General features: G+C 42.2%; 1 protein-coding gene across 2 annotated transcripts; it reads right to left on the reverse strand.

The window, feature by feature from the left end:
• Positions 1-100: 100 nt before the first annotated feature.
• DECR1 (2,4-dienoyl-CoA reductase 1) lies at positions 101-14593 on the reverse strand. Of its 2 annotated transcripts, XR_014159568.1 has the most exons (11): positions 14464-14593; positions 12353-12540; positions 10431-10488; positions 10211-10297; positions 8830-8977; positions 8464-8563; positions 7249-7321; positions 5964-6110; positions 5504-5566; positions 2946-5072; positions 101-1606 (listed from the first exon to the last, which is right to left on the reverse strand). XR_014159568.1 is itself a non-coding variant. In XM_081874618.1 (10 exons), exons 1-10 carry the CDS (start codon positions 14542-14544, stop codon positions 5013-5015), a joined length of 1005 nt encoding a protein of 334 aa, XP_081730744.1. In that variant the 5' UTR covers positions 14545-14593; the 3' UTR covers positions 101-5012. The 2 variants fall into 2 exon arrangements, 1 of the variants encoding a protein (XP_081730744.1); XM_081874618.1 differs by having other exon boundaries at positions 101-5072.
• Positions 14594-15173: the final 580 nt, after the last annotated feature.

Below are 15173 nucleotides of genomic sequence, written 5' to 3' on the forward strand. Positions count from 1 at the left end.
ATCCTATGGATCTTTATATGAGCACGGCTAATTTTGTTCATGAGCTGGGCATCCCATTCAATTATCAGCACTGGAACTTAAACCACCTTTCATTTCCCCCCCTGGATTATGTCCATTGGTTGCAAAAGGAGATACAATGGCTGATATCCAAGTACTATCGCCCTGAACGTTTTGAAAAAGTGCATCCTGTAAGATTTCTGGACTACGTTAACAATTGTATGAGCATTTAAAATTGCATTACTTCTAGAACTCCCATGTGTGCAATGCGTTCAGATCTTTGGTTTAAAATGTGGGCCCAATTTTAGAAAGTTAAAGAGGCGGTGGCTGTACATCCCAGTTAAATCTATGTAATTTCTCCAGAAATCTAGAAATGAGAGGGATATGAAATCATGCATATTTGCGTTAATTAAATGGGGTTGTCGCTGCTTATGAACAGGTCTGGGCTAAATTTACTCCATTTAAAATGCTTACAAATATATATATATATATATATATATATATATATATATATATATATATTTGAAGGGTGCTGATTTTATCCTTTCACCACCGGATAGCTCAGTTGATTAGAGCATGGTGATGATAACACCAAGGCTGCAGGTTCAATCCCTTAATGGGACAGCTGAATATTCCAGCATTGCTGGGGGGTTGGACTAGATGATCCTCAGGGTCCCTTCCGACTCTACGATTCTTTGAAAGCTAGAAGTCATTTCGCAAAGATACAATATGGCCTCCAATGAGCAAGTGCCTTGTTTCATTTCTGAAAATATGTACTAAATTAGGAGTGTCTCTAGGTGAAAAAAAGGCTTAACACATTAAGAGGCTTAGTTAAGTTCGGTGGCCTATTTTGACAATTCTGCTACAAGCCGAGTGAGCTAATTCTTCACCTTCTCACTCACCTCTAACTTCTCTATGCAATGTAAAATATGACTGTATTCTGAAAGAGATACAATGATTTGAATATCTGCCTAGAGGCATGATTATGAATGGCAAAATGATTAAACTTAGATTGACAATTAAACCATTGATTTGTCTCTTCATGCTCAACTGAAAAGGGGAAACCTGTGAATGTGTATGACGCAAGACCGATCAGAGCAGTGCTGGGCTTAACTTTTTCCCAAATGAAAAGCATTGGAAATAGGATTCCATCTTTCTTTGCAAAGGATATTTTGGACCCCACTGTCTCCCTGGGATATAAAAAACTATTAGGGTGCTACCTTATTATGCCAAAAGCAAAGTATTGCAAATAGACGTCACCGTAAGAAAACACGAGAAGTCTGAACATGGAGGAAAGTGTGCAAGACACCCACCTTATTTTCATTGATGACTCTGGCTCCTTTTAAGGATCATGTTCTATAAAGTTAGCCTAGGCTTCCAGAGGCTGACTCTTATTGTGACTGTATTAAGGCAGAAAGGTGTTGTTGGTGGGGAAGGTCTGAATTATCACCCCAAGTAGTTGCCACAAAAATTAAGGGCTTCCATCTTCAATTTGTTCTTTGCTGTCCTTCAAGCACTGACCAGTGGCGGTTATCTCACTGGGTTGAAGTGTGGTGCTGAAAATGCCAAGGTTGTGGGTTCAATCCCAGTATGGGCCAGCTGCATATTCCTGCCATGCAGAGAGTTGGACTCGATTATCCTTGGGGTGAAGGGACGCGGGTGGTGCTGTGGGTTAAACCACAGAGCCTAGGACTTTCCGATCAGAAGGTCGGCGGTTCAAATCCCCGCGATGGGGTGAGCTCCCGTTGCTCAGTCCCTGCTCCTGCCAATTTAGCAGTTCGAAAGCACGTCAAAGTGCAAGTAGATAAATAGGTACCACTCTGGCAGGAAGGTAAACAGCGTTTCCGTGCGCTGCTCTGGTTCGCCAGAAGCGGCTTAGTCATGCTGGCCACATGACCCAGAAGCTGTTCTCCGGCTCCCTTGGCTAATAAAGCAAGATGAGCGCCGCAACCCCAGTTGGCCACGACTGGACCTAATGGTCAGGGGTCCCTTTACCCTTTACCTATCCTTGGGGTCCCCTCCAACTCTACAATTCTAATTCTTGGGCTGCATAGCCTGCCAGCCAGAGCAGATAGTATTTGGCTTAATGAAACAATAGTCTGAAAGCAGCTCAGTGTGTTCACCCAGCTGTTGGAGCTGCATAATGGGAGTAGACCAGGCTTCCACAACCTCGGCCTTCCAGATGTTTTGAGACTACAATTCCTATCACTGGTCCTGCTAGCTAGGGATCATGGGAGTTGTAGGCCAAAAACATCTGGAGGGCCGAGGTTGAGGAAGCTTGGAGTAAACCAACATCTGGAGAGCCACAGGTCCCCCACTGCTGCAGATGGCCTGGTATCTTAACAGCCTCTGCTTAAATGCTTCCAGCAAACGTCCATCATATGTCTATGGTGAAACTTTTCTGCTGGCTGATAAATTACACAAAACATAAGCAAGAAGACTGAAAAGCTGCATATGCGGATGTCATTGGGTGAAGCAAAATCTCGCTTGCATTTTCATCACCTGCGCTATTAAAAAATTATATATTGCCATCTAACATTTAGCAATCACAACCGGCATCAATATTCATGCCGATCAGAACTATCAGTTCTAGATGAGCAACATGTTGTTCAGCAATCCATAATTAAGCACCTAAATATAAGTGCCCCATTTTTCCCAGCTGCTGCGTGGCTGCAAATCCCACCGGCATCAAATGGGAGCAGCCAGTGCTGTGAATCTCTGTAAATCAGGCCAAGGCAGATCATTTACCATTTTCTTTTACTGCATTTTATGGCTACAAGTTAAACTATAAGGATGCAAGTCACACTACGCTTAGTAGTTAAGTCCAACTTACATTCATACGAAAAAGTAGAAATTCCACAAGAACTCAGAAAGCCACCCCCTCCTCATTTGAAACATCAAATGAAGTTTTTCTTTTGTCCAGTCCAGGAAAATAGGGTTTCACTTACCCACACTGATGTGGTGGGTAGTTGCAAGCCCCATATAACGCCAGTGTGTCAGTTGCCTCCGGTCAATTTCATTCCATTTATCTTGACTCTTGGTAGCTCTCAACTATATCAAAGTTTGCCCCTTCCTGCATAGCCGTTAAAGCACACATTGGCCACTGCAAGGTACGAATTGTGCCTCATCTCCCAGTTGCCAACCTGGAGGCAATAGGAGTAAATGAACATTGTGGTGACAATGGGACTTACTGGCTGTTTTCTTTTCTAGAAGGGAGGTTTAGCTTTTCAAAGTGGTCCTCCCATATATCTAACTGCTGGACAACACATTTAAGTGCCTGTTTTGTGTTTCTACGAGGTTTTTTTTTTTTTAAAAAAAACTCATTTCAAATATTCTACACATTTTCAGTACCATGGAATTATGCTGGTGCCAGCTCAAGATGCCCCCTACGTTTTACTGGGCTCATTTCCCTACAGCAATTCAGCTTGCATAGGTAGGGAGGCTGAAAATCGCACAGGTTGTGTAAGACCTTTATGAGTTTTCATAACCTGAAATGTGCTTCTGGAGGTTTTCCTTCCTGTCTTATGGTTCCACCTAGTGGCCACTTTTAACTCGGAAGACCAAGAAGAAATCCTTAGCATCTCTGGTTCAAAAGACCGTCTTAAGAAAAACAGAACTGGGAAAAGCTTGAGATTATGGGAAGCTACTGTCAGAGCGGACAATCCTGGGTCTAGAATGACCAATGGCCTCAACTCTAAATAAAAGAAGTTTCATATGAATACAGCTGGTCCCAAAGAAGAACAATCCCTACCAATCTCTAGGGCAGAGGTGGGAAACCCGTTTCAGCTGAAGGTGCATATTCCCTGTGGAAGACACATACCTTGTGGGTAGGCATAGCCACAGACAAAAGCAGGAGCAGCAATGCATGTAAAATGTACCTTAGTGCAGTAGGCTAGTTTCTACAAACATCCCTCTATATCAGGCATAGGCAAACTCTGCCCTCCAGACTACAACTCCCATCATCTCTAGCTAACAGGGCCAGTGGTCAGGGATGATGGGTATTGTAGTCTCAAAACATCTGGAGGGCAGAGTTTGCCTATGCCTGCTCTATATCCTCTCTCCTGGTAAGCAAGGGGCATTGTCACAGTTCAAACGTACATTCTGCAATAAAGCTGCTAGGCATATTTGCAAAGCTAAGAAGGGTCCAGTACAGTTTCATAGTGGATGGGGGAACATGTATTGGGATTCCTTCATTGCAAGGGGGGTGGACTGGATGACCCTCAGGGTCCCTTCCAATTCCACGATTTGAGAAGAGAAGAGTGCAAAAGCAGGACTGGTGAGGGGTGTGACCCAGGAAGATTTCTGAAGGGCAGATACAGAGGTCTGGAGGGTTGTGTTTGGCTCCTGCCCATCTGTCAAATTTTGTGGAAAGATTAAGGATCTGGTCTGCCAACTAGAAAAGGTTCCACCTCCTTGTTCTATTGGTATAGCTGCTCCAGCTCTTGTGTGAGTTTCCCCCCAATCAAATTCACACTTTTTTTCACAGAAGCTGTTTGGTTTTGTCAACATTTGATTACTGATGCAGTCACCTCAACAATCGTTCCATGATATCACTGCATCTCAGGGTCACAGATCAGATGATGACCATATTCTCACGATATTGCCATATTGCCACAAATATAGGGAGTTGGGGAGGGATGAAGTGTTGTCTCTCTCCTACTCATATACGTAGTTGCCTGATAATAACTGAAGTTTCTCCTGAGATGCAGAACTGCTTGACATAAATGCTTGACTTCAAACTCTATAACCAAAACTCAGGCAAGATACAAGGCCTCATTCTAAACTGGCATGCTAAACAAAGTTGGTTTTTTTTATAATATCACATACCAAACCAGCCCCCCAAATGAAACCACACATTACTGATCAATTTCTGTTACGATGCTTGTTTAAAAAGCATTTAATATTGTGCTGTATGTAAATTAAAATTGTTCAGCCTTGAAAATGTATAAAAGTCAGTCAATTAATACCAACATTAGTGCTTGGATTTCTATATAAAAATATAGTTTGAAAGAAAGTTATGAGCCTTTTGTTTTCCTTATCATTTCTTCCATCTTATTCCATTCTTCACTGGTAACCTAGCATAGAAAATAAAACATTTTAGATGAGATACTAACTTCAGGTTTTTCCGTCTTTGAGTTTTATGCAGACATAATGGGCACAATCAAGCATCTTTCCCCATTGAAATGAATGTGATTAAAAGCTTACTTTTGGCGGGACTGAACTCTAAACATATAATTTTCTACATTTCTGATGTTCAGGTGTGAGTGCCAGTGCTTACATTGCCAAAACATCATTATCCATGCACAAGAGGGAGGTATTAGAAGGGGGGGGGGCTTACAAACTTCGTTAAAGGGGGGGAAAATAGTGAAGACATAAACACCCTGAAAAAACTGCCCAATGAAAACTGAGCATTGTTTGGTGACATTGGAAGACAGAGTGACGATTTCAAAAAGGCACAGAGCATGCTGCGACATTTTCTTTGCCGATCCGACTTGCAAATTATTACCTTGGTTAGGTGATTAAACTCTCCAGCCATAGAGACGTATTCACCACCATCCATTCTAATGACCTGCAAGATTAAAGCACATTTTCCCCCATTAAGCCACTCCCAACAATAATTTGAACTGGTTTCAGTTGAACCAATATGCTAAGGAAACCTAGTACGGCCAAATAAAGCACTTTTAAGTCATTAATGTTTTCTATTTAGTAAAAACATAATGGAAAGCATCATTCAACAGAACTAGTTATGCTAGAATATCCACAAACTGCTTTTTCCATCAACTAAAGCCGCAAATAATTTTAAAGAAGTCAAATTCCCAATGAATTTGCATGGAGCTTGTCTAGCCCCAAAGAAAGCATTTAGCCCCCTCTAATGGGACCAGGTGGAAATGGCTTCTGGATCACAATATTCTAGCATCAGTAGCAATGAGATTCGGGCACCCCTAGCAACTAGAATGATAACTTACTGCTCCGTTAATCCAACTTGCATAATCACTGCAGAGGTAGGTGGCAAGATTGGCAATCTCTTCTATTGTTCCCAGACGCCCACAAGGAATTCTCTTGAGCATTTCTTTCTCAAACACACCTTCTGGGTCCAAACGGCTGAAAGCTCCCTGAAGAAAATTATCGAGAGAAACTATTGCTTTCGGAACTCTGCTAGAGGCCATCTGAAAAAGTTTTATACTTAACAATCATGGGTAAAAGTAAACGGACTGTGTAGCACAGATCAAGCAAGTGTCAACTGGGGATATAATGTGGGTAACTCTAGTAGAGTTGTATCTACTGAAACACTAAATGTCATACATTTCGCCCAGGCAACCATATCACGCAGAAAAATACTCCTTAACAAGCCAGAAAAACAACAACACAAAAAACCTATGTTAGATATGTATAACGTGTAAGTTAGATAATAACTGGGGTAAGTAGATAATAATTTATGCCATGAGATTATCTATGTTAATAAGTATTTATTATTATAAATTGCATCTATAGGATAATTTTATTTTTTGAATTGTAAATATGTTATATTACTTATTGACATATATTGTTTATCATGTTCTATTTCGGGACGTGGGTGCCGCTGTGGTCTAAACCACTGAGCCTCTTGGGCTTTCTGATCAAAAGGTTGGCGGTTCAAATCCCCGCGACGGGGTGAGCTCCCATTGCTTTGCACCAACTCCTGACAACTTAGCAGTTCAAAAGCACACCAGTGCAAGTAGATAAACAGGTACCACTGTGGTGGGAAGGTAAATGATGTTTCCGTGTACTCTGGTTTCCGTCATGGTGTTCTGTTGCACCAGAAGCAGTTTAGTCATGCTGACCACATGACCCAGAAAGCTGTCTGTGGACAAATGCCGGCTCCCTCGGCCTGAAAGCGAGATGAGCGCTGCGACCCCATAGTCACCTTTGACTGGACTTAACCGTCCAAGGGTCCTTTACCTTTTTTTAACCTATTATGTTTTATTTATTATGCTACATTGTAAACTGTCCTGTGGCTTTTGATGAAGTGGTATATAATTTTACAAAGTTGTTTTTTTTTAAGAGAGAATGAAGGTGGATAATGATTATATGTGCTTCCAAGTTCTATTTAAACCAGTATTTATTTGCACCTCTCCTTTTCACAAAATGGTGCTCAAGGCAGCTATGAGATCTCTCTCAAGCAGAACTTAAATTAGGCTCAGAGACCCAGTCACTAAAGTCAATCTGATGTCTCGGCCAATTCTTTAATGGCTACAAAACATGATCATGTACCTTAGTCTTTATTGGGCCTGGTTGAATCACATTGAATCTCATGCCATATTTACCCCATTCCGCTGCAAGAGACCTAGAAATTCATTAAGAGACTTTGTAAGTATTCGGCATATAAAGAGGATTAGAAGTAAAAATAAAAATGCATCTGGGCTTACAGGTTTTCTGTTCATAGGTCCCTTCCCAATGGAGAAGAACTACACACAGAGGGAGAAAACACTTTCCCAAAAATCGGGGGGAAATAAGGAGGAAGTGAATAGGAAAGAAGGAACTCTGATGGGATAGACAAATGAAGCAGCTTCAGCAGGTGTTGGGCTAACATGAAGTGAGGTTGCCCCTAGGGCAAAGGTTGCCCTTCTGTGCTGTAACCCTACCCTGTTTGTGGGCTACGTCCACTGAGGATAATGCAGGAATTCCTGTAGGTTATGAATCACGTGGATCTGTTTTAATCATAGTTCAAGCAGAGGCAGATTTAAGACTGGTTCTGCTACTGGCTGCTGAGCCAAAGGGGCGCTGCTGGGCAACACAGCTATGGTCTGGTGAACTGAGCAGAACAAGAGGCAGGGGGAACCAAATTTTGTTCTTGCACAGGGCACTGAAAGGCCAAAGTCCACCTCTGATTCAAGCACAGTTTGGGGAATGCATTCGACAGCTGGAATGCGACTCTGGTCATTTCGATACCTTTGATCAAGTATCCTCTTGGACTGCCTAGGCAGAATGGGTATTGGGGTTAATATTTTATCCTGCCCCCATAGGTAGGGGCCATGTCCAGAAAGCAATAATGGGAGACTGTTGCAGCACCACGGTCCTTGTACTATGGTCTACAGCAGGATACAATCTTGTCCACAATACTGTTTAACATCTATATGAAGTCATTCAGATTTGAACTTCCGGCACCTGCTGAATAATTTGTTTACTCCAGCAGGCATTTTATCTGAAGCCTGATTTTATAGTTCTAACCACTGTTAGCCTTTTTTGTATTGTATTCCTTGTAAAACATTTTGAGGTTACTGTGGTTAAATAGTATATGATTTGTTAAAATAAAATAAAAACCCAATGAAAATGAATTTGTTGAACCCACCACAATGGCAAACAGCCACTTCTCACTCCAATTCTAAGCTGTCTCTTTTGGGTTGGTCTATTTCAGCCTTAAGAGGGAGTGTTTTTAAAAAATAAAAATAAAAAAATGAGGGGGACGGTTGCTAAAAGATTACTTACTTGCACAGGCCTTCAACGCCAGCTTTGGCAGAAGCACTTGGCGACACAAACCCTGACCCACTTTCTGCATAAATTGTGGTGATGGCTAGAAAGGCTGCTCCTGGAAGATGCAAGATTTTTTAAAAATTAATTATATGTATTGCTCTTGCTCTCCTTTCCAAATTATCAGTTTCCTAAAACAGGTCAAATCAACGAAGGAGAGAGACAGAGAGACAGTGGAGGCTGGACTCTACAATTCTATAATTCTATGAAAATAAAGCTTGAGGTTTTCAGGGTTCTAAGAAGGCTCCACCTCCCAAAAAATCTATTTCTTGTCCAAAATGGTATTCAGTAAGAAAAGGACAAGCTCTGTCAGTCTCAATTTACCTTTTCGTGCTTTAATCAGTTCTTTTCCAATTCCCAGAGTTATATAGGCAGTACCGTTAAGAACAATATCTGTGATTGTCCTCCATGCATTTGGGGAAAGACGTTCAGAAGGAGATACAAAATTTCCAGCTGCATTATTTATTATAACCTGAAAGGGAGAAAGAAAGCTTAAATATTTGCCGAAATCAGTCTTCTGCACATTTAAGATACTCGGTGGTGGTTTCAGAAATTCCAGGAGAATTTTTACAGAAAAACAGAGTGGCCCAGTTCACACATGGTTTAGCACAAATACAAGAGTGCAGGTTCCTGGAGGGAAAATCAGAGCCATCCTGCTCATTCCCTGGTCCTGCTGCCACCCCACTGCTTGGGGCTAAGGCATGGTTTGCCTCTGGCTAGAACTGAACCAGGGCTCGTGGTTTGTCTGGAGCAAGACAAACTACAAGCCTGGGTTCAGACGTAATGCTAATCCAAATTGTGGCTTAACATCAGCTAGGGAGGCAGCAGCAGGACAGTGTTTCAGGTGACAATTTCAGTCCAGGAAACCACATCTTGGTTCATGTGTGCTGAGCCATGGTTTGGCTTAAAGGTACACACACTCCGAGTCAGTATAACCTACCAGCACCTTTTGCAACAGCAAAAGATCAGCAGCGCAGAGAAAAACCAAGTAACCATTTTGGTTTTAAAAGCTTTTGCATCAATTCCAGTATGCGTTCCAACCAAGCAAGCAACGCCAGTCAACCACACTTGTCCTCTTGAGTTTAACTCACAAGACACGAACATAGAGATGGTGACTTTATCTAACTGCCTTTTGGCCAGTAAAAAGTATCTGAGAGCAGTGGAACCCTCCATTAACAAAAAATAAATCTCCTATCCACAGCTTTCAAAACTTTTAACAAGCTAATTCCGACAGGTTTGTGATGCAAGTTGGAGCTGCAGCAAAATGTTGAAGCCGTGAGTGCTGTCATGTGGAGCTTCAGGCAATCAGCCATACCTTCTTCCAGGATAGTCCAATCTATTTGCCTTCACAACTGTCAGTAAGCACTGTGTGGCCACTGAGCATGCTCAGTCCTCACTGGGATGTGGGAGAAGCTGGGGGTTCATGTGTACACACTGGTGCCCATCCCAGTTACATCAAGGTCATGTCGACACCAGGCAGTTAAAAGTCCACAGCTTCCTCAAAATACTGCTGTGACCTATTCCCATGGATTTTGTTATATGGGTAGATTCAACTGAACATTACTTTTGAAAATATTAAAATCTTTCAGAATCCTTTTCAATTCATTAGCTTGCTTACATTTAGAAGGTTGGTTTTTTTTTAAATGCACACTGAGTTGGATTTTTCCAGTAATGATTAATTAAAGTTTTGAATTAGGATACTCACACTTGGATGTCCAGCCACTTCAATTAATTGAGAAATTGCACTGCTAACAGATGCTGGATCTCTCACATCGCACTGAACTGCGTGGACCTGTATAATAAACTATTATCAATATATCCACTACCAATAGCAGAAGAGAAAAAGAAATAATTAAATATATTCTTACATACATAAAATCCCATAACTGAATATACCATTAATAACATTTGTTATTTAACAATACCTTATTTCCTGTTTTAGAAGAAATTTCTTCTGCTGTTTGTTTCAATACATCAAGTTTCCTATAAATAATTACACGTTACGGTTGAGTTTCCATTACAGCCATATACTGTACATCAAACTTCTGGGGTTTCTCTCTTAGCGTTTTGGTAAAAGCTTAGCAGTGATTTCATGTGTGATGTGGCAGACTGACAATGAAGAGCTTTGTCCAATGCTTGTCCCATTCACAGCAGATTGACTGAGATTAATGGATCTAAGTTATTAATGTTCATTCATTTCAGTGGGTTTACTCTGAGTAGGACTAGCATTGGACACAACGCAGTAAATTCTATTTCAGACTGAAGTTGCTGTTGTGGAAACATCTTATTAAATACAAACAGAGGTTTCTCATTGGGGAGGCAGATATTCTTAGTGCTTGCTCATTTATTTCTGAGGCTCAAAATTCATGTCCCCACTCCCCCTGCTCAATTTAAACCCCATAGGATGTGTTACACTTTGGGAAGAATATTACCTGCACCCTTAAAGGAGTAAAAAGTTACTTACATTCCACTATATCCCAGGAGCATTTAATGAAGATTTTACGATTTTCAAAATAATTTTTATTCCTTTTTGTTCCTTCAAATAAAAGTTCATGTTTGGATGAAGATGAGTGTTTTGCCTCTCTCAATATTATACCATTAAACAGCAACAATAAGTATTGTTTAATAATATTTTCCTATACAGTGGTACCTCAGATTACATATGCTTCAGGTTACAGACTCCGCTAACCCAGAAATAGTACCTCGGGTTAAGAACTTTGCTTCAGGATTAGAACAGAAATCGGGTTCCGGCGGCGCGGCAGCAGCTGGAGGCCCCATTAGCTAAAGTGATGCTTCAGGTTAAGAACAGTTTCAGGTTAAGAACGGTCCTCCGGAACGAATTAATTACTTAACCCGAGGTACCACTGTACATATAAACATGTAAGGATGTCATTGCACAGCCCTTATCGGAGGATTTGTATTGCCTAATGGATTTGTATGAAGTTAGAGTGGGAGCCAAAGAGAAGGCAGGTTGCACAATCAAGAAGGGGAAAAGTGGTAGTTTAAAATGATGGCATGAATTTGAATCAAGCAGGGATGGAGATAACAGAGAGGAAAATGGTGGTTTCAAACAACAGCAGAGGATTCAGTAAACTAGCTTCAAACAATGGAATATCTGAGGGCTTTGCATCCTTTATCTTTCTCACATGAGGCAGCTGAGGAACGGGAGAGAGAGACAAGTTTGACAAAAGCAAGAATGGAGAAACATTGAAAGCAGAAAAGTGGGTGTTTAAAAACAACAGCAGAAATTTGAGTAAAGCACACTGAGAGGAAAATTTTCAGTTTTGAACAACATAAGAAGATGCAGGTCACCATGGGGTGAGGTGGGGTTGTGGCACAAAAAGAGAGGGGAGGAAGCGTTGACATGGCGGTGAAGGTTAAAACAGGGGAGAAAAATGGAGCTAACTCATTCTTATGAATTTAGTTCAGTCGTGTTTTTGGGCACAGTCACACTTATTTAGGTAAACAAACGGCGCCCCCAAAAGGACCCCACAGAACAAAAATCCGCTACTGAGTGTTGGTGTGGTTGTCTGAATGGTCCTTCAGTGTCAATTCACAACACACTGCTCAGTGAACTTGGATTTCTCAAATATTGCCTGACTGCTTAAAAAAACCAGAAGAATCCATTGTGCAATCCTAGGGTTGCATCCCACGAAGTTAAAATGAATACGCCTAAGTTACCTTAGCGTCATTGAGTAGGACTAACATGTCTACCCTAAACGTGTTTGCTTCCTCCCTGTGCTCAGCGGGTCTTAGTGCCAAGTAGGTGTGCAGAGGACTCCATACTGAGAAGTGTACTCTCCATTTTAAAAGACTACATCATGCAAAATGGAATAGATGCTCTTACCGGCTTGCTATAACACACTCTGCTCCCAAAGCAGAAAGAGCAGCTGTCATCCCTTTGCCAATGCCAGTGCCACCTCCTGTGATAAAGGCCACTTTGCCATGAAACGTATCTGATGGCAGCATCACTTTCTGAAGTGGTGCGAAGGCACGATCAGCTTGATACATTACTTTTGTTCCATGGCTTAAAAGCTGAAAAAGGGAAAGAAGATAATTTACTATGTTTTACAGGTTAATAAAACCTAGATAATTCTCAGCTATAAAGCTACTGTGGATATAGTTATTTTTTTAAAAAAACACCATTGCTGTGAATACCAATAGCAATACTTAACATCTGTGTATATAACTTACAAGTTGAAAACTTTATGTCATGGGTAGGCAAACTAAGGCCCAGGGGCCGGATCTGGCCCAATCGCCTTCTAAATCTGGCCCGCGGACAGTCCGGGAATCAGTGTGTTTTTACATGAGTAGAATATGTGCTTTTATTTAAAATGCATCTCTGGGTTATTTGTGGGGCATGTACAGTGGTACCTCAGGTTAAGTACTTAATTCGTTCCAGAGGTCCGTACTTAACCTGAAACTGTTCTTAACCTGAACCACTTTAACTAATGGGGCCTCCTGCTGCCGCTGCGCCGCCAGAGCATGATTTCTGTTCTTATCCTGAAGCAAAGTTCTTAACCTGAAGCACTATTTCTGGGTTAGCGGAGTCTGTAACCTGAAGTGTATGTAACCTGAAGTGTATGTAACTCGAGGTACCACTGTATAATATATATAATATAGTCCAGCCCACCACATGGTCTGAGGGACGGTGGACCGGCCCACAGCTGAAAAAGGTTGCTGACCCCTGCTTTATGTGCATTATCTAATTGTAAACCTAACAGCATGAGTGAAGAATTGGCTCTGGCCAGCAGACCAGATCCTTAACTTTCCCCACTGTCACCCCACCCATGGGATAAGTTTGAAGTGTGTGGGGAGAATTGACCTGTGTGGGGAGAATTGACCTGAGAGTTGCTTGCCTAATGAGCTTCTCTCTTAACCATATATCAACTCTCTATGAACAAATACAAAAAATCTTCCCTAGCCCATTTGAATGAGTGCTGGACATTCATGCCATCTCACATTTGATAACAGCTTAAGAAAACAACTTTTAAAAGAAAACTGTCATTCTCAAACACCAGGTTCAAAGTTCACATTCCTGCAGCCTGATCTTATCTCCATTTAGAGCACAGGCTTCAAACAAATAGCTCTAGATTGGCCATTGAGCCTCTTAACTGAGCTCAGTAAACTGTTCAAATGCTGTGGACTTCAGTATTGATACAATTCCCACTGAAACCAATGGAGATCATTAAAATGAGTTCCAGACTCTGGAAAAGTACTGAGCAAATGCCAGTTAAGGAACCTCTTATTTACACACAATGCGGGGGGAGGGGGGAGTGTCCCAAAAAGCTGCTTCAGCCTGCATAAGGAGCTTTTTCTACTTTGGAATTTTGGAATGAAAATCTGAGCAGGTGATACCCCACCCCATAAACACTGCAGAATGGCAGTGGTGGCGTTAGATTCTCTGCTGCTGGTACATCTTTTGATAAGTGGATTAATCTTGGCATGATCCTGCAAATGAACATATTTTTCAGCACCTTTAAAGGCTGTCCTATTTTATGCTGTGCTACCCGGGGTTTTTTTACATTTCACCTTTAGTTAAATAATTAAGATACAGATATATAGATATACACATAGGAGTCAATTCCTAGGGGCAGAAATCTGAGGGTAATTCCTATTTAAGAGTGTGTGTGTGTGTGTGTGTGTGTGTGTGTGTGTAATGTCATGTGATTGATCATACGGGGTGGGGCTTACCTGCCCCCTCCCCCCCTATTTTATTGAAGTTGGCACCCCTGCATATACACACACACAGCGCCTTGCAAACAGAAAACTAGCAGAGCCAGGGAGAGGAGTGGTCTTTCTATGTACGGGGAAGATTTGCTCCTCCACCCGATACATAAACAAATTTATACATAGCTTAAAGGAAGATGTTTCGCAAATTTACACCACTTATTCCCGTCGGGAGGTGCGGCAAATTTCCAGCGTATGCATATCCAGGCGGAACACATAGCACCTTACCCGTACAGGTGAAGGAAGCAGCCGCGGGACTAGCCTGGCCCGCACTCCGCACGACACACACAGCACCGCCGCCAACGCCATCTTTCCCTACTTCTGAGTCCTCCGCGAACAGGGAGTTCCTCTAAGCCCCGCCCCTCCTGCCCCGCCCCCTCAAAGTCCAATCAGAGATGGAAGGAGAAGCTGAAGGGCGGGGCTCGATGGAACGCGCACGCTTCGGCCACGCCCCCTTTGGCAGAGAGGCCACGCCCCACCTCTCGGAAAACTTGAATGACCACTGCGCCGATGTATTCATTGCCTGCAGATTTATCAATGAGCTTGAATTGATCTAGAGCTGCCAGTCCCCGAGTCAGCAATCCAACCTTTTCAAGCAAGCAGGCGCAGAAGTGGAGTCATATGGAGAGCAGGAGTGCCTTTGACCACGTGCGGAAAGCTGTCTTTCTTGGCCGCTGAGTAACCTTCATCTGCCTGCGTTGCCACCTGTCCTGTATTCATCCAAGATTGTCCCGTATTTCAATGTAAAATGTTACATCCTGTAATGATACAGTTCTGTCTTGTATTTCAGGTCCTCTCTCTCTCTCTCTCTCTCTCTCTCTCTGCCAAGTTAGGGATCCTCTCCAAATGCACGTGTTTGAAAGAGTGTGTGAAAGGTCATGTATTTAAGGTAGCCAAGCACAGACAGATTTACAAATTCATGTGTACGCGTGTGCGCG

Source organism: Podarcis erhardii (genome assembly GCF_964252035.2).
Source record: "Podarcis erhardii genome assembly, chromosome: 8".
Classification (NCBI taxonomy): domain Eukaryota; kingdom Metazoa; phylum Chordata; class Lepidosauria; order Squamata; family Lacertidae; genus Podarcis; species Podarcis erhardii.